This window comes from Rhea pennata, chromosome 12 (genome assembly GCF_028389875.1).
Source record: "Rhea pennata isolate bPtePen1 chromosome 12, bPtePen1.pri, whole genome shotgun sequence".
Lineage (NCBI taxonomy): Eukaryota > Metazoa > Chordata > Aves > Rheiformes > Rheidae > Rhea > Rhea pennata.
Window position 1 is genome coordinate 20,494,423 of NC_084674.1, and position 23,067 is coordinate 20,517,489.

The window sequence follows — 23,067 nt, forward strand, 5'->3', positions numbered from 1 at the left end:
TTAGGAAAAGTATTTGTTCTGCAGCCTGGGAATTTTAAGTACAGAAGAGCTTATGTCCAAGAGCTAGGGAAAACATTAAAAGACCAGCATATAGAGTTCATTCTACTCCAGCTATATCCTCCAAGCTCTCAACTAGCAATAGCGAGGCAATTGTCTAATGCAGCCTTTGGATCATTGTGTCGAATGACTCTGGACTAAATCATAAACCCAGAAAGTCCTTAGAGCAGAAACTATAAACACGCAAAACTGGTTCCAAACTTACCTCTTAGTCATCCAACTAAGTAGGAAGTTCAATTTTGAAGGAGTATTGCTCCCCCAAAATACAGCTAAGATGGTAACAAAGATGGGAGTGCTAAGAGGACATAACAACCAGAGGACTAGAACACTATATGCACAGAAGAAATACAAGTATGAAGGATATACATATAACTTGCAGAAGAATGGAAAAAAACAGACTCATTATGAAAAAGTGAATCACTGAAGAATCATGCAGTATACAAAATGTAATAGCAATTCCTATTAGAACTCATATTAGGTCATCTAATGATGACAGCTATCTAGTGTCATCACAAAAGGGCAAGAATTTTTCTTAAGGTAGAGAAGGAGCTAGTAAGTATTTTTGTCACCAATAAGCATACACCCACACTACATGGCTCTGCAGGTTTAACTATGAAAGCAACTATGAAAGCAAACATGTCTTTCCAAGCATACACTAAGCTTTCCACCATTTTTAAAATTCAATTATGTTCAGAATGCATCTGGTAAATTTAGACACTAGATGGTGCAAGCAAGCTATTTAACCTGCTGCTACTGTTGGGGGGGGCAGGGGGGCGCAACATATCCCCTCTCACCTCTGGCCACAGGGCAACTCTCTCCTTAACACAACACCTCGCAGGCTTTGCTCACCAAAGGCCAGGAAGAACTGTTTCTCAAGACGCAAAATCTCAGCTGGCCTCAGAACTGCGTATCATAAGGCAGTAGTAGAGACAGTAATTTTGATGTTGTTCTTTCAGAACTAATATACTTCTTTCAAACCACAGATCAGTAAAGTTTAAAGTCATATCAAACTGCTCTCAATTCTCTTCTGCTTTTTAATTTCTGTCTCCTGAATGGGGGGAGGGGGGGCAGCAACTATACTGCACATCTGTTCATGACTAGCTCAAGATCATTATTCTCATTGTATGGTTTTCACTCACAAACATGTTTTATTTGAGATGCAAAGAGGCAACCTGGAACTAGAGTGGATATCTAAGTTCTACAGAATTAAAACTTAAAGTTCTATCTAAATTATTTTAAAGGAATGGAGAACCTATGAAAACCCATCACAGTATCACCTCTTAATATTGCACAACTTTAATATCTCAACACTATGAGGCACTAACAATCAATGCTCTCCTGCAGAGACTCTGCCAGAATGTTATGGCATTTTATCATTAAGTGGATTAAGTTTTGTTCTAAGTCGAGATTTAGCAGACTGAAAACTTAAATTATACTTCAGTCAGCCACCACCAAAATACTTAAAACAAAAAACAAAAAAAAACAACAAAAAAAACCCAGCCTTTTCCAAACTCCATTATAAAACATTAAAAGAGTGTTCTCTAGCAGCCTCAGCTTGTACAGTATCTCTGCAGAATACAGTATTAATAAAAGATGTATTGGGTGTCCTAGTCCTAAACTATTTCAAGTCTAAATAATTTGACAAAGCCACTAGAAACAATATTTTCCAAAGTATTGTATTAGTTCACTGAAACCAATGCAAGTATCACGGATTAAAGTATAAGATTTCATTAAAGGACAGAAATCTTACTCAAACCCACTCCAGAACTGCAAGCCTAAGGAAGAGCTAGAGGGGAGAGGAAAGGACTGAAACAGATAAAGGTTTAACAAATTAACAGATTAAAGAAAAAAAAAGTCCCTACTGTATTTTAGCCACAAAAACCTATGGTTGCCATGCTCATTACCAATATTATTATTATCGGTTTTCTTCTGGTGCCCATAGCAGCATTCTATTTCTAATAGCACATCAAAATACAAGAAAAATTTAAGGCAGTTCAATACAGTCACCAAATTACAGTCAGTGAAGAAATTAGTTTGCAGCTTCTCTTCTTTCATTACCTGAACACTAAAATGCTGTAACTTACTTTAAATGAAAACTAAAAAGGAACTCAAAAATAAAAAATTAAACCAGAGAGATGCACCAGAGAGATGAACCAGACTCTACTATTCAAATGAACAATTCTAATGGATGTAAACTTTATATAATAACAAGCAGGGATTTTCAGTTTGACAATTGCCTAGGTAACCATTTGATTTCTTTAGAGGAAGGAAGGAAAAGGAAAAAAGTGTGTATATTATCCTGTCAGAGGCTGCACTTAAAATGCTAGTTATATAGATCATTCGCTCAGTTTAAGAATCATCTCCCCTACAATCAAGACAGGCATCCTGGACCCCTTCTTTCTTTTTCCCCTCCTCCTCTGTCCACTTTATGCAAGCACTGCTAGCTCCACCTCCTGTCTTACTGTGTCAGGAAGTTTGCAATAGCATCGTAACACACCCCTCTAAGACTCAGGAGACTTTTCAGACAATACAAGATTTTAATATAGACTTTTAAAAAATGTTTTCCATGACATGAACATGCAGAAAAGAAAAAAGCATCAGGAAGCACAAAGTACAAAATTAGTAAGTTGTCTGCCTACATACTTTCTGAAATCTCATACCACAGTGATTTCAGATTCAAAGTCTATATCGAAAGTAAAAATAGCAGTAAAAAAAGAAAAAAGCCAACCAAAAATCAAGTCTTGTTTTTAAATGGTCCATAAATATTAAGTTATAAACAAAAACTTTCTTCACCAACTTGGCTTTATCATTAATCAAGGTCTCTTCACCTAAATTCACAACAGACCTGCTTCCTTCTTGTCTTCCTTTGGACAATCAACTAAAAGTTCACTGGCACTTCAGTCCTTTACAATGGCTTCAGAATCATCCAGAAGTTTTGTCAATCACTTACAATATCATTATTTTTAAAATATGTAATTAAACTGCTACATAGTTTAAAGGTTATTAGTAAAACTAACATTAACAAATAGCAACTATACCACAATACGCCTATGATTTGATTGTTGATGGCTTTTTGTAGCAAAGGTTCTGCTAAACCTCTCCTTCTAATTCTACCATCTGAAGGACTCCATGCTGCCAAATGTCCCCTATATTAGCTCAGTTTGGTTACTGTTAACCTACAAGGACTCCCTGTCTTTCCAAGTTCCAATAGCTGCTCTGGTCACACTGCCTTAAGTCCTGAACCTGACTCAGGTCCGCACTAGGATTCACAGACAACTGTCAAACTACACTGCCAAGAACACGATGGCAATAGATTCAGAGCCAGGCTTCCAGACAAGCTTTACCTAGAGCTGGACAGAATTTGGGCAGTTTGGCCATTTGGAGATAGCACTGTTAAGAGCAACAGGAAGGTAGAGATGTAATGTCATTTCTTAACTAAAGCGAAGAAAATATTATTAGATCAACAAAACCGCTTTCAAGTTGACATGGAGTGTCACATCAGGGTGACATTAGGGTGATATCAGGGTTGAATAAGACTAGTTCATCCATCTTGGATTTTACTTTGAAAAGTTCTACTATTTCACACCACCTGTCAGTAAACAGTGGACAAAACACTTGATTAGGCATATTCTAAAACAATTCTAGTGATGTGTGGATCACAACAGAATAACAGAAGCATTTTTAACATTCAAAATTGATAAAGCATGCAATGTATTCAAGTTCACTTACCACACAGACTCCATGAACTCAGGATAAAGAGTTTTATAGTCATTTTCAAAGTCAATCCAGCGTCCTAATCTGGTAATATTGAACTGTTAAGAAATGAATAACAAGCTTGAAAGACATTCTAATATCAAAAATCATGGTACATTTGCAATATTTATTCTACTGTAACAGCTTGATTTAAAGAGCGCAGTGTTTGCATAGATCTGTTTCACTGATGTGGGGTGATGTTTAAGCCTGACAATAGTTCAAACTAACATGTTTAAACAGACGAAAATAAGCAAAGAATTAAGCCATAAGCATAACACCAAGGTCACACAAGAAGCAAATGCCTTCGGTACTACTAAATAAAAATGGTGGATCAGAGATGATTTCTTAAGGTTCAGCTGAGATTTAACAGTGTGAAACTTGTAGGTTTTAAAATAGAGAATAAGACCACTGTAATCACGAACTTGTCAGACTGACAGTGAAGACCCATAACACTGAACAGCCTACCAACTCTTTCAACTTAGAAGTCACTTAGAAAGTTCATCTAATCTGTATTGAAACAATCGAAGTTGTAGACAAAGAAATACTGGAAGAAATTGGTACATCACGAGAAGTTACCAAAATTATCTCATGGCCAGCTACCTTGTTTGCTTTCCCAGAGCTATGATGGTGCTGTAAAAGAACACAAACTGACAGGTGTTTGTCGCTGTCTCAGTGCAGATTATGTTTATGCCCACTGGCACTGAATATGAAAACTAATGAGTTAGCTATGTGATTCACTTGGACAAGTGGTACTCTCTTGCTAATTTTCCAACTATAGGAACTGTCAGCTCTGCAAATAACCAAGCCCAGAGACACCTGTCCTGCTACAGTTACATACAGAGCAACCAGACAGTCAAACTACTAAACTGAGAATGAAGCAAATGAGTTTTCGTCTCTATATTCTCACACAGTATCTGAGCTCCTGAGATGTACCAGCTTTGCTTCAGGCCTTTGAGCCACTCTGACATTCTACTATTAAGATCCAAAGACTAGGACAAATCATTACTAGGATCCAAGATGTTGGGTTATTCTATATAGTCTCAGAATTGAAGAGTCTTATGCATCCAAGAAACGTTTTATATTTTAAGTAACATCCAAAAACTTGTTAGCCACTCCAGACAGAAAGTGGACATTATTTCTAATAGGAATGCTAGAAATTCCTCCTAACAGAATCCCAAAATACCTATTACTGGCCAGGCACAAAAAAGATATTGAAACAAATTTCATTTATACTTTGAAACCTCTTATTTCAAAACTATCTAATTTACTTTTTTTTAAAAAATTACAAAGTTATTCTGGTTAATATTTCACTTTCTATATCTGCCAATTTTAACTTACTACGTTCAACACCTGGTATTTCACAATACTGGTTAGCCCAGTATTAGTAGCCAGTATTAGCATTTTGATTAGTAATCTCAAATACATTTGCATGTGCAAATATACACATATACATGCGTATACATACAAACAAAACACAAAATTCGTTTACCATCCAAAGACTAAGTATTTAGACTAATCAGCACTACAAAATACCAGCTGTTGGGAACACAGTAAGTTAAAATCTGAAGAGAGAACATAAACCAAGAGATCATTTGTTTAATGTATCTACTAATATTTAGACATTTCAAACTCCAGATTACCTTTAAGTAACCTTTTCCTGATGTTATGGCAGAGTCTCGCTGTTCAGAAAAGCGATTTTTCTTTTTGTTCCCCCTCTCAATATCGCCAGTGAAAGAAACAGCACTAAAGAACTATGAAATTTTTACATGTAACCAACAGACAGAAGGATAACATTCACCTCAGCTGAAACACTTACACACAAGAAATCAGACAAAGTTTCCTGAACACACACTGGTCAGAAGTTGTCAGACCAGACAGCCAGACACATTATTGTCATTTGTCTTCTTGAAATATTTCAGTCCATAACAAAGGAAAAGATTGTTCCTCAAGGGTAATGAGGGGAGTCAAAAAACAGCTTATTCTCTTCACACTCCTCGTCTGAAAAAGCCAGCATAACAGGATATTCTGATACCAAGGGATCACAATGTGATTTTGATACGCTGTCTGCGCCCTAACTGAGAACCTATATCCCTTTCAAAATGTAAGCAGTCAGAAATCCTCCTCACAGAGGCTGCCCTCCTCTCTTTGTTGCCCTCCTCATCTACAAGATGGTATTTCAAGGCGCCATGTTTGATTTCATGTTATAACCTGAGTTGTGCAGCATAGGAATTTCTGTTCTAAGTCAGTATTCCATTTGTTGAACTTCCCCACACCATGAGATACAGTAAGAAGAGGCCTAGTAAATATTATTAGACTCCTACATACTTTTAGGAACCTACAGCAGAATATATACTAAGATTTTACTTACCTCCCATTCTTTAGAGTACCTCATCACAATTCTTCTGCACTGGGCATTGTATTCAGCAATCCCCATCTTTGCCACATCCTCCGGTCCTTTGATGCCTAAGGTTTTGTCAATTTCATACTCCTGAGAATGTTAAAAAACACCAAACAAAAAAACACACCGCCATCAAAAACTTTCAGGATTTCTCCAAACAGTTTCTTTACAATGTTTCTATGCATTCTGATAAAGTCAAAAGGCCCCCTTATCCTTTTGAGATTTTATGAGTATTGTACCCAAAATAAGTAAAGGTTTAAAAGGAAAATCCTGGAGTGATAGTGTCTTTACTATCAAACAAACAAAAACCCTCAAATACATACTCATTAAATATACATTTACAGTAATGAATAGAGTACCTAGAGTAGGTTATGTGATCAGTAGGAAGCACCCGAAACCACATATAAACAACAAAAGCCTTAATGAAGAACTTCCAACTATTCTTTCAACTGTGAAGCCACACATAACAGAAACGTGATTGATGAGCAGCTAACAATACAGAAAGAGGAATGTTTGTAGGCTAATTTATTACACATACCACAGGTAAGCCATGGCAATCCCATCCAAATCTTCTGTCGACATGAAAACCACTCTGATGAGCAAACCTGGTTACTATGTCTTTAATGGTTCCTGCAAGAATATGGCCATAGTGTGGAAGCCCAGTAGCAAATGGAGGGCCATCATAGAAGTTAAACCTAAGACAGAAGAAGACATTCTTAATTAAAATTAAGCATCAATACCTCAAACAGGATAAGAATGTCTGTGCGCCTGTGCTTCTCATGTCTTGCTTGGACAATATCAATTTCCTCCTCTTCTAGTAACAGTCGGCACAGGTGTCACCTTGGCAGCAGCAGCAGCACAGTGGGAATAAAGGGAGTATTTCAACTTCTTCAGTTCCTCCTAACTGCCAGGAGTTCTAACAAGATTCTTTTGCACCTATAACACCTGGGATTTTAAGGAAGTTCACCATAACACTATTAGGCCACTTTAGCCTTGATGAATGTATGAACTGAGTACAGCTGAAGCAAAACAGACCACTATCAGAATGAAAATCAAACCGAACACTGCAACTTTCACACACTGCTTCTCCTGAACTACTCAAAATACTAGTATGCTGCTTCACAGTTAGCAAACATGGGTAAGAGCTGTTGCTTCTTACCTGCAGATTTCTTTAATAAACTCACCAAGCAGGAAGTTAGTTTTGTTATGACTGTTCCTACACTTTTAAGTCTTCATAAAGGGAAATACAAATGGTAACTCACATGATGACAGTGTTAGCCAAGACCACTATTTGTGAAGCACGCAGCAGTTGCTAAGCTAACTGAGGCAAATTAAAAAAAAAAAAAAGTTATTACAACTAAACCAACCTTAGATGACTTACAGGATTGTCACAAACAGTTGCTACAGCTTTTAGCAGATCTTACCTAGGTCTATTCTTCGATTGCTTTAGGCATTCCTGGAAGCAATTAAGATTTTTCCAGAGCTTCAATATCTTCTCTTCTTCATTTGGAAAGGTTATATTTTCTGGAACTTGATGAACCATTCTTCCCAATAGCAATCACCAAACAGGAGGAGGGAAAAAAAATGTTTTTTTTAAGTGAAGGAAAAAAAACGGCTTCATAATGCAATTCATAGAATCATAGAATGGTAATATTGGAAGGGACCTCTGGAGATCATGTAGTCCAACCCTCAGCATTGCTGTCTGGGGATTGAACCCGTGACCCTGGCATTAGTAGCACCATGCTCTAACCAACTGACCTAAACCTGTCCCCCAATTACTATCCTACAATTCTGCATCACCAAACCACATATTTTTTCAGAGTTTTGTTTCATTATGCAAGCAAGTATTGTATTTAGACAATAAATAAATAAATAAATAAAGCTAATACCAAAGTTTGGTACAGGAAAAGGATTCTCCATTCATTCAAATATGGTCATACTTTTTTTTTTTTTAAAAAAAACTTTTATTTTGTATTTCCTATGAAAAACAGTCAAAAGGTGAATTATATGTTTTGTTACGGATTTTGCATTTTTTTTTCTTACAAGAAGTTTCTATTTCCAAACCAACCTTTCAGCAAGTTTGTGAACTAACAAGATTGACTCTCTAACTGCAAGACCTAAACAAATTACTAAACAGATGGGCTCCTTTCCACTGTACCTTTGAATGTACATCTATTACAATACTTTAATTTCTTTAAAGACTTTTAAAAATACTTTTCTCCATCCAGCTATGCCATCACTCTCAGGAGCACCTAAAACCTGCTAGACTTCAGATAGCATAGTTGAAATACACGTTGCAGTGAAAATAAAATGAAGATGCAGAGAATTCGGAAAAACAGCTGAGGACAAAGAATGAGGACATGAGCCAGGCACCTTGTAAAAGCTCTTTCTAACTTCCAGGGTATTGGCAGTACTACTAGTCTGCCTTTTCCTCTTTTTTTTTTTTTTTTTCCCTTCCCTCTTCTTTCTCCTTCCCCCCCATTTTTAAAAGTATGTCAGAACTAAGCTGCAGGGGGCTGCTTTGGGGTTTTTTTTCTTTCTTTCTTTCTTTTTGGTTTGGCTGTTTTGTTTTTGCTATTTTCTGAAGATCGTTTCTATTTGGTGGGTTTTGAAAGGGCCCATCAGAGCTCAAAGCCACTCTTTATTTCTGACAAGTCAATGAAACTCACTACAAGCACAATTAGACAAACACAGAAGAGAATTTTCAGCATCCTTAGAAACAGACAACCAAATACACAAGAGCTGCCTGGTACTCTAGACATGCTAGAAGACTCAGAAGGAACAAGTTTCAACAAATACTAGAGCTAAAAAACTGAGAAAAAGTTCTGTAGAATAAGGATGTTTAAGAGAAGAATCCCTTAACAGAAGAAAAATGGTTATGAGGGTTACAATAGAAGACTGTACAGAAAAATAGCCTCTCCCACCTGTGATTTCAGGGCTACTGCTGCTTAGCACTTTGACCAGAGCAAGATGAACATTGCATTAGCCTAGAGCTTCACATCCCGTATAAAATTATGAGCAATGGCACAAAGACCGAGTCTTAAATTATTCAGGCTTCTCAAGTAATTGCCATAAGCAGCAACAAAAGCAAATGTATAAAAGACAATACTTCAAGTTATAGTTGATACATGTTCCTTGGCAGCTCCGAAGTTCAAACACATTTACTTAAATGAAAATCAAAACACCATAGAAACTGCTAGCTTAATGTTTGAGCCCACAAAGGAGTGTTCCGCGCAATAAAACTTAAAGGGGAAAAATTCCACTCCTTCCCCCCCCTTTTTTTTTAAATAAACATTAACAACAGATCATTTCCTCCCACTAATAACCCAAAATATCAAAACAGTCAAGAAAGCCACCATTTGCTATGCAGGTTAGGTGGCACAGGGAAGAGAATCATGGGCTGACAAGGAACAGTACAGAAAAGGCCTTGATATATTCTTAGAAAAATAATAACCAGCCTTAAGATAGTAAGTTACAGTACACTGAATTTGTACAAGAGTTTCCATCATCATACCTCAAAGCACTTGAAGCACTAATTAGGTCTATGCCATTTCTCACTGGTAACAGCCCCAAGGTCATAGTGCCAAAGACAGAGTTGACAAAAGAATTCAGCCCTAAATTTTAGGTCCTAAAAGTCAGATGATTTAAACACACACCACTCTTCTTCATTAGCGGAAGAAAAAAAAGGGGGGGGGGGGACCAAAGATCTGCACATATTTCTTACTGCAAATGCAGTTTTACAATTCAGTACTATGGAAGTTTTTGACAACTGACTCACAGCTGTAAACTCCCCAAAAATTTAATAAATTAAATACGTTTAAGGTTTGGTCTGTAACTGTGACCGGGCTATGGAGGCTGCTCACATATCACAGATTCCAAGCGTAAATCACAGTATCACTTTTGGCCCATTTCTATTAACTGAAGCACTGTATACACAAACCAGTGTCCAGTAACCACAGGGCACAAATTCATACATGCTCTTTCCAAACATACAACGGAAGAATGTCAGAATTGAGAAAACAAAAATACTTCAGAGACTTAATACATACCAGTCAATTGTCACAGGTCTTTTTTTTCAAGTTATAGAACAGAAATTTAAAAAGATTAATTTAAAAACAAACCAAGTTCAAAAGTCATCTATGTCAGCCTCAGCTGAGGAAAAAAATTAGATAAAGACTATCATGTTCAGGAAAACCGTAACCAGATTCTGTACTGACAAAGGAATAATTTGGCATACCCACAGCAGACAGAATTCACTACAGTTAATCTAACTATTCTGAGTAAGAAAGAATTGCAGACAACTCATCATTTGAATGAAAGCAATGAAGGAAACATTGTACAAATGCATCTAATGAGACAACATTTTCACGCAAGACTGTAATTTTATTTACATAAGGATTAGTAAACACAAAGATTTTTTTGTGAGGCAAACAAAAATCTCTCTGTTCATTTCCTGTTGAGAAAAAGCATTTAAGACAATGCACCACTGGGAAACTTGATTTTTAAAGGACACTCACTTTTTCTACAAGATAGTAACATTCAATAGGAAAGGCATCAGTCAAAGTTCATAGGTTGTATTAGTCTCAAACTAACGCTAGTCTTCTTATCTACAAGAAAAGAAAATATATATAAGCATTAAAACCATAAAAGCATATTAAAACATGTTTTGGGAAGTTAACATTAAATCATTATTTAACTATTCATTTAAAATGCCATTATGAATGAAGTAAACCCATATTTCAAAACCACAGTAGGCTTAATATATGGTAGGTGGAGGGGAGGGAGTGTTAAAAAACAACACGGATTACAAAATACTATTCATTTCATTCAGTGAAAAACAGAAGAGATTAAGAACTAACATGAACTAAAAGTGCGCCTCATGGTATTACAATGAGCAGTAAAAAACAAATACATACACTGTATTCTACACAAAAGATCTCCTAGGACCTAACAAACAGTGTGGATGTGATCCCAAGCGTTTTACTAACTATAAAAGGTTTACAGTCAGTCTCTGAGTCATTTTATCTTTGTGTTCCATTCACCTTCTCCCACAACTACTCTCCGCCTTAGTCTGTATGAGACGGAGGTATGTATGAACCTACCTCCATAGACTAAGGAGGAGCCTCTTTTCTCCTCATACATATGCCCTCCCAAAATTAAACAGTGTATTTGTTTTCATACGAAATTACACTCCCAGTTTCTGCGTTTTTAAGCACTGAGCTTTCACACAAGACTACTTCTGGAGAAAGGGCATTTTTAACCAATCATCTTACAGTCAGAGAGCGTCCATTTCTAGAACAGATAGAAACAATAAAGCTACAAAAATAAGTAAGTAAAAGCACGCTTTAAAATCTAATCTAGGACATGACAGTTTGTGATACCTGAACAAGTAAATTAAGCATATTCAAACCAAGCCTGGCACTTTTGGATAGGCTAGGGAAGTGTTTCAAGATCAATTCATATGAATACATCATCTAAGATGAAACATGAGCTGAACTGGACTAAAACCCACCTGTTTCCCAGAAAGGAGTGCTTCTTTTCATTCTGGAATATCAATTAAAGGAATGCTAAGAGTGGGCTGACTCACACACTAATGCTGTGCTTTGACACAAATATATTTGTAAATAACATAACTTACTTTGAAATAACTTTAATCTATGCATTTAATAAAACTACTATCAATTCACTTACCAAAATACTCCTTTTTAATAAATAAGTTTTGCTACTACCTGACATCCACTTTTTAAGCATCTCACCAGCAAAACTAAGAAAACATGCTCTCTCTAGTTTCCAGAGAACCTAGAGGTTGCACTTGCTCTAAAGAGAAGTATCAAATTCATTACAGTTATACTAATCGAACACATGCTTCCCTCAAAAGTTTCCTTCCACTAATAAGCTGCTGAAGTAGAATGCTTAAGATGCATTACACTTTGCCAGGCATTTTAGTTTTTTTAACCATTTAAAAAAATTAAGCCTTCATGGGTATTAATAAGGATATTAATACCCACATTCTTCGCAGTAAGAAAACCTGCAGCTGTTTGTAAATCATTATTTTCAGTAGACTACAAAAACCAAGAAAGAGTAAAGTATCTGTGAAGCGCTCAGGAAAGCCTAGAAGAATTAAATATATTATTAATAAGTCCTGACAAGGCACTGATCTTTTCAGAACTGCAGCAGCCAAGCAGGCAGCTGACGGCTTCCCAGGCGAGCTGGCTGCTGCAGCGCTCGGCCGCCGCAACCGGCGACGAGCAGCGCAGGCGGGCGGGCCACGGCCCGGCCCGTGGCCGCTCGCCCCACACGCGGCGCCACTAACGGCGCCGCCTGGGCCGGGCCCAGCGCCGCCGCCGCCTGCTCCTCGGAGCCAACCCGCGCCGCGCGCCGCGCCCCGTCCCAGGTAGCCGCGCTCCGCCGGCAAGCAGCGGGGCGAGGGCGCCGGGGCAGGCGGCGCTGGCGCCGGGCCCTGCCGCGTCCTGTCCCACCGCCGCCGCTCACCTCAGCGCCGCCCGGCGCGCGCCGCTACCGCTGATGCAACCCCGCACGGCGCAGCATGACAGGAAATACCGGCGGCACGCCCGTCCGCGCCAGCCAATCAGCGCGCCGCACACTCAGGGGGCAATAAGGCAGCTGCCCATTGGGCAGGCCGGTCTCCAGGCAACGAAAGAGCCATAGAGGTGCCGAGTCGTCCCGCAAGGAGGGCGTGGGCACACCCCCCCCCCCGCGTCCCCTCATTGGCCAGGCCTGTTGGGGGGCGGGACCAGGCCCGGTGTCCCTTCCCCCTATTGGCTCAGCGTGCAGCCTGCGAGGAACGGCGGCATTGCCGGCGGGAGGCGCCTGCTGCCGGCGCAGGGTGACCCTGCACATCCACAGAGGGAAGAGCCCGCCGAAGAGCCCTGGAGTTGAACAAACCTGGGCTCTGAGCTCAGGAGGAGCTTCCAGCAGCGTGCCTGAAGCCCCCACTCCCCGCTCGCAGCGAAACTCCAGATACGGGTTTTGTCGGGCTTCCCTCGACCCCCCAGCCCCGAGTACCCCTCGAGACTGTACTAACCAGACATCTCTGCCGCTCGTCTCCAGTAAAGGAGTAAACATTCTTCCATGTGTTGAGATTACCAATTCATGTAAGACTGAACACTACAGAAGTCCACTCTTCTAGTCTCACACTCCAACTAGGAAAAAAGGAAAAAAAGAGGAAAGAAAAAAAAATTTGTCTTGTAAACAGGTTCCCTCCCATGTCCACGGAAACTAAGAGTTAGAAAAAACTGTGCCAAGTATTAGTACTGGCTGCCAACCATAACCCTGTGAAGTTACAAAACATTTCCTTCCCTCTACAGGAAGCGCTGAAAAAGCTGTGGAAAAGTTCTAGACAGTGAGAAATGGAACACAATCCAGGAAAAACCAAGAAAACTCTGAAAAGAGAAAGACACTCTTTCTAGATTACACATTTACACACCTTAAGTACCTAAAAAAAAAAAAAAAGATACTGTGGAATGAAGTTCAGATCAATAATTGTCTGTACAGTTATCAGACTTCTGCCTCAGTTGCCTTGATGTAATGATTTTCAATTACTTTTAAAATGTATGTATTAATAGAGATGTAGGTGAATGATACAACCTATCCATTGATCTTACTTTTTCAAGACTACACATACCTCAACTCATTGGTCCACATAATCTAGGAGCTCACTCTGCAGATGAGGGACACATCCAGATGCAAAGTATGTCACATTAAAGCACTTCTGATCTGCACAAAGTACAATATTTTCTGCACAGTTTTGTACATCACTAAGATAAGCTAAAGGTGAACTCCCTCTGCACCAAACTCAGAGAAACAAAACAGAAAATTTGAAATGAGGTCAGACTAAGCAGGACTGACCAACAAGACAATGGAAAACAGAATGCATATGCATGCAAGAAAAGCCTCCATTATAAAAATGATTCACAAGTGTATGTTGATCCTGGATGTTCTATAGTCAGGAGATCAGTTCAGAGTCACAAAAAAAACGGTTTCACCCATATTGCATCTAATGCATTTAAAAGCTATGAAAAGGCCTGGGACAATTCAAGAACTACAGATAAGCAGGTCTTGAACTCTAGCACCTGCTGCAATATTGTTTCAACTGAGTATTTTATTTTGTCATAGTTTCATTTAAGAAAATGTAAAGATTGATTCAAGATTACGAACAGGTAGCTAAAAGAGGAAGACACGTAGAACAGAGTATCTAATCCTGAGATTTTGCTCATCTTCCCATTATAGGAAGCTACATCCTACATCCAGAATGTTTTCTCAGTTATACAGATACTTGTACAGTTATACACTGCAGCCTCCCTCTTGTTTCACATTCTTTCAGTTTCCAGAGTTCCATGGTTTGGGCAACTGTAACCATTTTTTGCGCCAGAGCTATCCTTTTCTTTTAAATCTTTGTTTGTAAAATGTATAGGTGATAATACCAGTTGACTTTAAAATTAAGTACCATGTGATATTAACTCCTTTCTAAAAGGAACGTAAAACAAATACTGCTTAAAATATATATCCTGAAGCAATAAAAATGTAGGCAATTCAAATGTTGACAGCACTGTTACTACATAGATTTTCATCTTGTTCCCCTCTGAATGTTCTGCACTTCTCTGTCCTTTACTACAGTAATAAAGAGCATATGCAAGAAATTCTGTCCATATTCATGCAATGCCTTTATTTGAAACACTATGGGCCGCAACACTGAGTTCCTGTATTTCATAAACAAATTAACTGTAAAGATGGGGAGAACAGGGAATTCAATGTCATGTTTAGTACATCAGTTACATGTTAAGCAAACAAAACCAGTCTGAAAACCAGAAAAAAGATCATGTAAGAGGAATCCAGGCCTAGCAAGAATTTCTGGGGCACTCACCAGACTAAAAGAATGGCTCTGCTCTAATTTTTCACAAAATACTGTCAAAAACCATAGGTTCATCCTGAAAAGGGAATAAAGGGAAGAAATTAAATCTCGGCAAGCCTCGGGGCACGCTCCCGCCCTTCGCCCACCTCTCTGCTCGCCAGACGCCCACTCCGACACCCCCGAATCCTTTTCCCTCTCTCTGGTTCGGAGCTTCCTAGGTCTGGAGCTAGGGGCGCCGAGCTCCTCCCTGGGGAAAACTACAGCAGCCGCCCGCCCCCGCGAGCCCCGTCTCCCCTCGCACCCCCGGGAAGGCGGCGGGTAACGTGCGCGCTCGGACAGCGGGCACCATTTTGTGAGCCACGGGCGCCCAGAGAGCCATTTCCCGCGGGCAGCGCCGGTGCCAGCCAGAAGCTGGAGCCGGGGGGCGGCTCGCGCGGGGCACGAACCGCTGCCCCCGCCGCCACGGCTCCCCCCCGGCCGCCGCGGGGCGCGCTCGGACACAGGGCTGCCGGCTCCGCCGGGCGTTAAGCGCTCGGGCCGCCCTTCGCCGCCCTTCCCCCAGCGCCATCGCCGGGCGCCCCTTCTCCTCAGGGCCATTACGCCTGCGTGGCTCAGGCACCGGCTTTACGGAGTTTGCGTAGCGCTCCGGGGAAGGATGGCGGCCGCTACGCAAAGGCCTGAGCGCAGGAGCGGTTCGTGAATAGGGGAGGAACAAAATACCTCCCCCAGCGCCTCGAGCCGAACCAAAATGCGGCGAAGGGACGAGAAGGGGCCGGGACGCGCGCGGAGAGCCAGAGCGCGTCCCCGCGCGTGCCGTTTCCCTGCACGGAGCGCCGCGGGCTTGCTGGGCACCAAAGGGGGAGGGTTTGGGGAAGAAAGGCTGGTTTGGGAGCAGTGCGGCCCCCCCCCCGGCGCGGCCGCTCGTGGGCCGTTCCGCAGGCTATAAGTAGGGGGCGGGCGGGCGAGCGCCGTCAGTCGGCGCGGGGCGGCGGCGCGGCGCAGGCAGCCAGGCAGGCGGTGCGGCCCCGCGGTCAGCGCCTTCGCGGCCCTCCCCGCCCTCGTCCCGCGGCCCGCTCCTGCCTGGCGCGGCTCTGACAGCAGGGTAGCAGCCGGCTGGGGCGGAGGCGAGACCATCTCTCCGAGGCGGCGGCGGCTTGAAGGCGGTCAAGCTGCCCCCCAGCCCGCAGCCGTTCAGCCAGGCTATGCGCTGTAAAAGGGCTCCGCTCAAGAAAAAAACGGAGCGGATTGTGAAAAGGTAGAGGCGCCAGGAGAGGCCCCCGCGAGCGGGGACGCCGCAGGGCTTTCACCAACCTCCGCAGCAGCCCCGGGAAGGGGGAAGCGCGCACCGAGCAGGCGACGGCAGCGGCGCGGAGCTCGCTCCTCGGCGGCGCCCGGGCGGCTCTCCGGGCTGCGAAGAGCATGTGAGAGAGGCGGGCTGCGATGTGGGGCGGCGAGGAGCTGATGCTGTGCGGCGGCGGAGCCCGGAGCCTGGCCTGGGAGGCGGCGCAGGCCGGCAGGGGCGAAGGGGTGCCCGAGGGGGCCGAGCCGCCGCTGAAGGGGGCCGAGGCGCGGCGCGGCGGCAGCCGCTCGCGGTGGCACCCGGGCCGGCGCGGCAGGCACCCCGGCGTCTCCAGGAAGCTGCTGGGCAGCCGGACCCACAGCCACTACCAGCACTCGCAGCAGCAGCTGCAGCAGCGCCGGGCCTACCGCCGCTGCTGGCGGCCCGCGCGGCGGCGGGTGCTGCTCTCCCTGCGGCCCGTCAACGTGCTGGGCCGGCGGGCGCCGGGCATGCGGGCGCCGCGCAACACCAACCAGTTCCTCATGCGGGAGAAGTACCAGCTCATGCACCTGCGGTCGGACTCGGTGGGCACCGAGAGCGGCGGCTCGGACTGCGAGATGGACCCGCTGGACATGGACTCGTACCTGGGGGTGCTGGAGAACGCGCGCGGGGCGCTCATGGAGTGCGCGGGGGGCGGCGGCGGCGCGGCGGGCGCGGGGCCGCCGCAGGAGGAGAGCCTGCCCTACTTCCCCTCCGAGGACGATGTGATCGAGAGCGAGCTCTTCATGGAGAGGGACTTCCACGAGTTCTGCAGCCGGATCGCCTGAGGCGGGCGCCGCTGCTCGCCTGGAGCCTTCCCGCCGGCGCGGCGGGGAGGGCGCGGGCCCCCCGCCGCTGTATTTATTCCTCGGCCGCCCCTCCGCGTTTTTGTCGGCGGGGGTCGGGCCGTTGGCTGCGCGCGCGTGTAAGCGAGGGGGCAGCTCCCCGCCGTGAATAAAGTGAACTTGGAGGCGCTCCAGCGGTGCGCGGTGTGCGCGGGGCGGGGGGGCCGGGGCCGCGGCCGCGCAGCCGCCGCGGGGAGGGAGCGGGCCGGGGCCGGGGCCGCGCAGCCGCCGCGGGGAGGGAGCGGGGCCGGGGCCGGGGCCGGGCCGAGGCGGGCGCGGCGCTCCCGGGGGGGCGGGCTCCGCGCTGGCAGCGCGGCTGCGCTCTCTGCCGCCCCGTCCGCGTCCTGCCTGCGGCTCGAGGCACCGCGCGGAAGTTTCACGCGTGCCGCGCTCTCGGCCTTGCCCTTTCGCCGCGGTTAACTGCCCGTCTGGGGGCCGGCCAGCCAGGGAGAAGTGACCTTCTCCGCAGGAACGCGGGCGGCAGAGGTGCCTGCCAGTGCTCGGCGGGGGCGGGGAGGGAAGAAGCTGGAGCGAAGCAGCACAGGGAGAACAAGAGCGCGGAGCGGGGCGGGAGCCCGAGCGCCGCGGGGCGCGGGCAGCTCCCCCGGCCTCGCTGCCGGGGCTGCTGCGCTCCCTGCCGGCCTCGGCGGCGGGCGAGAGCGCTCCGCGCCGGCGGCGAGCGCCGCAGCCACCGATTCCGCGGCTGTTGACGATTCCCTTCCTTTAATGCAGGCAGAGCAGAGTGGCACTTCGGCCACGAGCTGCTGCTTGCACCGCTCTGCCGTTTTTCTACTGCCACTGGAGCATTTTCACGCCTGCCTTATATTCATGACAGCAGGGGTTTATTCCGATTTTACCAAACACAGCAGAAAGAGAGATGTCCAGAAAGATCTTTAAAGGGCCTCTGCACACTTACATATGTAGAGGTCTACCAAATGAGTAAAGTTCTCCAGAGGTGGTTAGGAAGAAGCTTTTGGTATTACACCTATCTTTAAAAGACAAAATGTATTTGTACTTTTAGTTGACATCTAACCCTGTAGCCCTGAAAAAGGTCAACTCTTACTTAAAAAATAAATAAAAAAAACTTTAAAATGCTAAACACGGCATTTAAAATGCCTGCTTTGACAATATTTGCATCAGTTTTCAGCTGTGACTCTTCAGCTGCACACAGCCCACAAGTTTTCATGTGGGCTTCCACAGCCAGGTTGGTACAATCGCCAACAGGGGCTGCTAGTTAATTAATACTTAGCTGTGCAAGGGCAGTCAGCAGCTATTTTCGCATTTAGCATCACTGCCTATAGACCCAGGATTAGCCCAGCACAACGACTGATAAGGCCAGGACTCTTCGTTACAGAGGAAAGAGTTGGGAGGGTATGACTGAGGTTTCTAAATCGCAAAGAGAGGAGATAAAGCAAATGCAGAAATTGTCAAATGCCCACATAGCAGAACAAGGGGGCACAAATGCAAACTACTATGAGATTGGCTTGAAACAGTTAAAAGAAAGAGCTTTGCACAACAGGTAGTGCATTCCTGGAACTTGTTGCCACAGGAGAAGATAGGGGCCAATTGTATCAGCTGGTTAAAAACAGGATTAGACAAATGAGTGATGATAAACATACTAATAAGGGAACAGGTAGTATGCCAGCTGCAGATGGTGGGGGAGGATGAAGCAAACGCACTGCAGGAAGGGGCTGTAGCCATGCTCTGGTGCATGCATATGAAATCAGAGTATCTCTCTGCTCACACGTCAGGCGGCCAAACCTAAGGCTGAAGGTTGGCTGATGTGGAGATAATGCCCTTCTGCAGTTACAGGCAGGCAGGAGTTAATCCTCATCTTTACAAGGGGTGTTTGAGATGTCTAATACCTTAGTTATGACCCTACGAAATACAATGTCCAAAGATACCATTTGCTCTGCTTTCCCAATGAAACAAAGCTGCTGAACACATGAAATGAAGACTAATATGATGTTTATTTGAAACAGTCGTATTGGCTACACATACAAGCTTGAGACAATATAGTCAGTTTCTCAGATGCAAAACAGCTCTTACTGAGAGCAATCAGTTTGTATTAGACCCTATACTGGATTTTACTGTACGATAGTCATTCTAGTTTTGAGGCAGAGGGGCAAACTTCTATCATAACTATATGAAACGATAGTTTGCATCCAGCGAAACTGCAGATTTGATTTGCAATAAACTTGTATTTTAGTAATGAATCTAGCTCTGTAGTAACATGTTAAATTAATGGTTTGAATGCATATTTTTTTCTGACTTGCTATTTGAATAGTTATGACAAAAGCTCGTTTTGGGACACTTACTTGAAACTTGGCCCTTGTATTACAGTGCTGCTGGTGTATCTGCATGATGATATGAGTCTGCTGAAAACAAGTAAAGTATAGCAGGAGTGTAAATTAATAGAACAGCGTAAGGAAATAATTAGAGGACATGGACTGACAGAATTACAGAAATACCTTGTATTTTGAAAGTAAGCCCTATGGTTCTCGCCACTAGACAAAGCAATCTGCCATGAAGGATCCATTCTTGTTCAGGGCACACACAGACATCTGGGCACCTAGCCTTCCCCCTCCTCCCAGCGTCCTTCTCCCTTGACTTCTTCCATCACACACCACCAACCCAATCATGCAGGTGTTTGGTGATGCACCAAGGGCCAATCTTCTCACATGACATGGCCTTTCTCTCCCTTTGGAGATCACCTGTCTTGAGACCTTCATCTATCTGATTAATCTCTTTTCTTCAGTAAACATTGGATTTTACTTCTAACTTTACATTATAGATCAGAGGTAATGAAGTAGGTGGGAATTTTCTTCACACTGTATCACTTCTATTATTATTTTTGTTATCTCTAATAGAAGAGTCAATCGTCAGCTCAAAAATAACAGTACAAATGAGGAATTAAACAGCAAAATCAGTATCAACACTTTCTGTGAAGAATCCTCATGTCTTGGCCATCATCTCTTTGCTTGCCTGTTCACTATCTCACTGCACTCTATCCACGCTAGTCTCATCAGCAAACGCCTATTCTGTTCATTTAAAGACCTTTTATCAGTTGTGTGACTTACATTAGTTAAATCTAACTTGTATGTAAATTCTCTCATGTTTCCTTTATCACTTTAAGTACAAACTGCACTTAAGCATTTGGAAAGTACTTACCGTGTAATGTGTGGAACCACAACCACCACTTTAATATTAAAGTTTGAGAGTACTAAACAAAGCTGAAATTCAGCACCTAATAAAGTTAAGTCGACATCAAAGCTGGGAATAGAAACCAAAAGCTCTGACTTCAGAGGATCAGAAGGTCTACCAACTGGCCAATAAACTCAGTCATCCTCACAAGCTTCACAGTGACGACTTTACCCATGCATCACGTGCCCCAAGGCATCTCTTGTGCCCCTGCCTCAATTCTCTGATGCTGAAGCAGATGGCAAAACTACGGGAACAGTTCTCAAACTGATCAAGAGTATCTTTGGACTCGCTGCATTCCATATCTTTAATCATTACAGCCTACTCGAGTACCTTTTGCTTTGATAACTAGCTTCTATGTTTTTGGTTTGATTATCATTGTAATCTATCAGATCATATTTACGATGACACATTTAACACTAACTTTTGTGGAAAAAGAGCTAGATGAAAAGCATTATCAGCTGGGAAATACATGCCTGTGCTATGAGTCACACCGTAATTGTTGTACAGCTTTTTGCAAAACATTAGGTATATGATTGTAAAAACAGCAACATTTTTAGAAAGCATATTTCCATGTCATTTTCATTTTTAAAGAGAATACATCTTTTATAGCCACATGCCAAATAAAGGCAAGCTTTAAAGCACTAGCGCACCTGAAAAAAAATGGTTTTTAACAGAACCATAATGTGTTCTACCACATTACAAATCAAGTCAGTAAATCATGAAATTTTGGTAAGAGTACAATTGGAGATAATTTATAAAATATATGTTTATGCACAGCACATACAAACTACTTAGAAGTCTATTGTACAATAGGATGAAAAACTAAAGATCTGTGATACACAGAGGCTATGCTAACACAAAAAGGTTTTTTTCTTTGCAACTTGCATAACTTATTTCTACAGTCAGCTCATGCATGGGAGGACTTAGGATATGGTTAAGTCACCTGAAAAAAAAGGCACTGGTAATATCAGAAGCAGAATTTCTCTTTCGTTTTAGTAAAATTTCAGTATGTTACACTGACCACGTAGTGTAACAGTTTGTTTGCGTGGTTACGTATTTGTTTCGAAATCTCTGGCAAAGCAAAAGTACTACTTATTGTTGAGGAACAGGTAACACACAGAAATACATAGAAAGCCTTTCATCATATTCACTATAAAAGATTACCTGTGACTAGCAGAAAATTTTTATCAGTTACTTCCCTTTTTTTCAACCGGGCACTCAAAAAAAAAAAAAATGTATCTCAGGAGTTGTAGTCACATATGGTGCAATAGAACAGAATTTACTTTGACTATCTGCCCTAATATGATTGACTAGTTTGCTGTCACATGTTTTAATGGTGTCTCATTAATTTTTCCTAGTTCTTTTACTCTTCACAAGACAAAACCAACTGTCAGTAGAATTCACGTTTGGCTTTTCTAACCCTTTTCTTTTTGCTGGATCAGGAGATCCTTTTCCAGCATTTAAGGAAATAACTAATCTGGAAAAAAACATGCACGGTTTTCCAAAGACTGCAATAGTTTCACATCACCCTGATCTTTTAGAAGGAGAGAAGGCAATTTTTTTCTCAAAACCCAATACAGCATCTTGGACATTTCTTAATTCTGTGATTTTCTGATCTTTCAGCCCACCAGAAGAACAGCATTAATTTATAAGCAAAATGATAACATATATAATGCCATTTTGAAAAATCTATCAGTCCCTATCTATCTTTAACTCAGCTCCTTTCTTTTTTCCCATTTACTCCCCTTATCACTTTCCACAAGCATGTAGTTCTGTTGGGGGATATGAGGTTATACACTTGTCCAGCCTTAAGGAAATTAAAGAAAAGTCACTTTAGGGAGATTTGTCTGATACCTCAAGGACCATAAAAATAGGATTATACTGAACAATGCTCTCATCTTTCTTAAGAATATCATGTTTATGAAACTAAGATATATTTTCTGAAAAATGAGAGAGGTTCAGCACCTAGAAATGAATTCTACTTGGATCCTGGGAACTATACTTATTTCACATTCTGGGTAGTTCCAGCAAGTACGCTATAAATTGTAATGTTTGTTTAAGAAGATTCCTGATGTACAGGACCATAAGCACATTTCTAAGACATCTCCAGCTGTTGAAGGAAGGGAAGCCATGGCAGCACCCTTTCTTTCTGTAACACGCTGTATACAGAGTTGGAGACTTTTGTTCTTTTGCACAAATGGTCATACATTGTTTTTAGGTAACGGAGAGCCTCTTCTGGCTAACAGCAAGGACCAAGGGTATGTTCTGGGGAATCCCTCTCGACAGTTTCTCTTACGTGGTGGCCTCTGGTTTCAAGGGACTGCACCTAATTCAGATGGTTCTTTCTAAGCCTGCACACAGGCTTCTATCCTAAGAATTAAAAGGAAAGCTGAAGTAGAATAAAAAAAAACTTGACAAGAGCTGATTTTGGACTGTCAATCCATCACATGGAATTAATTTGTTAAATACAAATGTTTTGTTTTGTTTCCATTTGGAATTTGTTTTACTACAATCTTTGTTATGGAACTACAGGACTTTTTGCAAAAGCTACATCTTATATTGCTCTACTGATCTATCATGATGGAATGAAGCTGTGCCTCAACACGTGTCTGAAAAAAGC

The 23,067-nt window shown here is 42.9% G+C and overlaps 1 protein-coding gene and 1 non-coding gene across 5 annotated transcripts in view; both read right to left on the bottom strand.

Annotated features, from left to right (window-relative positions):
* IARS1 (isoleucyl-tRNA synthetase 1) overlaps positions 1-15,137 on the bottom strand; it is a 96,792-nt gene extending 81,655 nt beyond the window's left edge. Inside the window, exons 1-7 of one of the 4 annotated variants that reach the window (XM_062585306.1) lie at positions 15,093-15,137; positions 13,254-13,371; positions 10,726-10,815; positions 7,633-7,752; positions 6,747-6,903; positions 6,179-6,298; positions 3,787-3,869 (exon numbers count right to left, since the gene is read on the bottom strand). In XM_062585306.1, the coding sequence (XP_062441290.1) occupies positions 3,787-3,869; positions 6,179-6,298; positions 6,747-6,903; positions 7,633-7,751 (479 nt within the window). In that variant the 5' untranslated portion in view covers position 7,752; positions 10,726-10,815; positions 13,254-13,371; positions 15,093-15,137. Of the gene's footprint in view, positions 1-3,786; positions 3,870-6,178; positions 6,299-6,746; positions 6,904-7,632; positions 7,753-10,725; positions 10,816-11,310; positions 11,328-11,720; positions 11,738-12,700; positions 12,767-13,253; positions 13,372-15,092 lie in introns of those variants that run through there. The other 3 variants (XM_062585305.1, XM_062585308.1, XM_062585307.1) reach the window with 3 other exon arrangements.
* On the bottom strand, positions 10,036-10,170 carry LOC134145972 (small nucleolar RNA SNORA84). The gene has a single exon (XR_009959739.1). It is a non-coding gene; the product is annotated as a small nucleolar RNA SNORA84 (small nucleolar RNA).
* Positions 15,138-23,067: the final 7,930 nt, after the last annotated feature.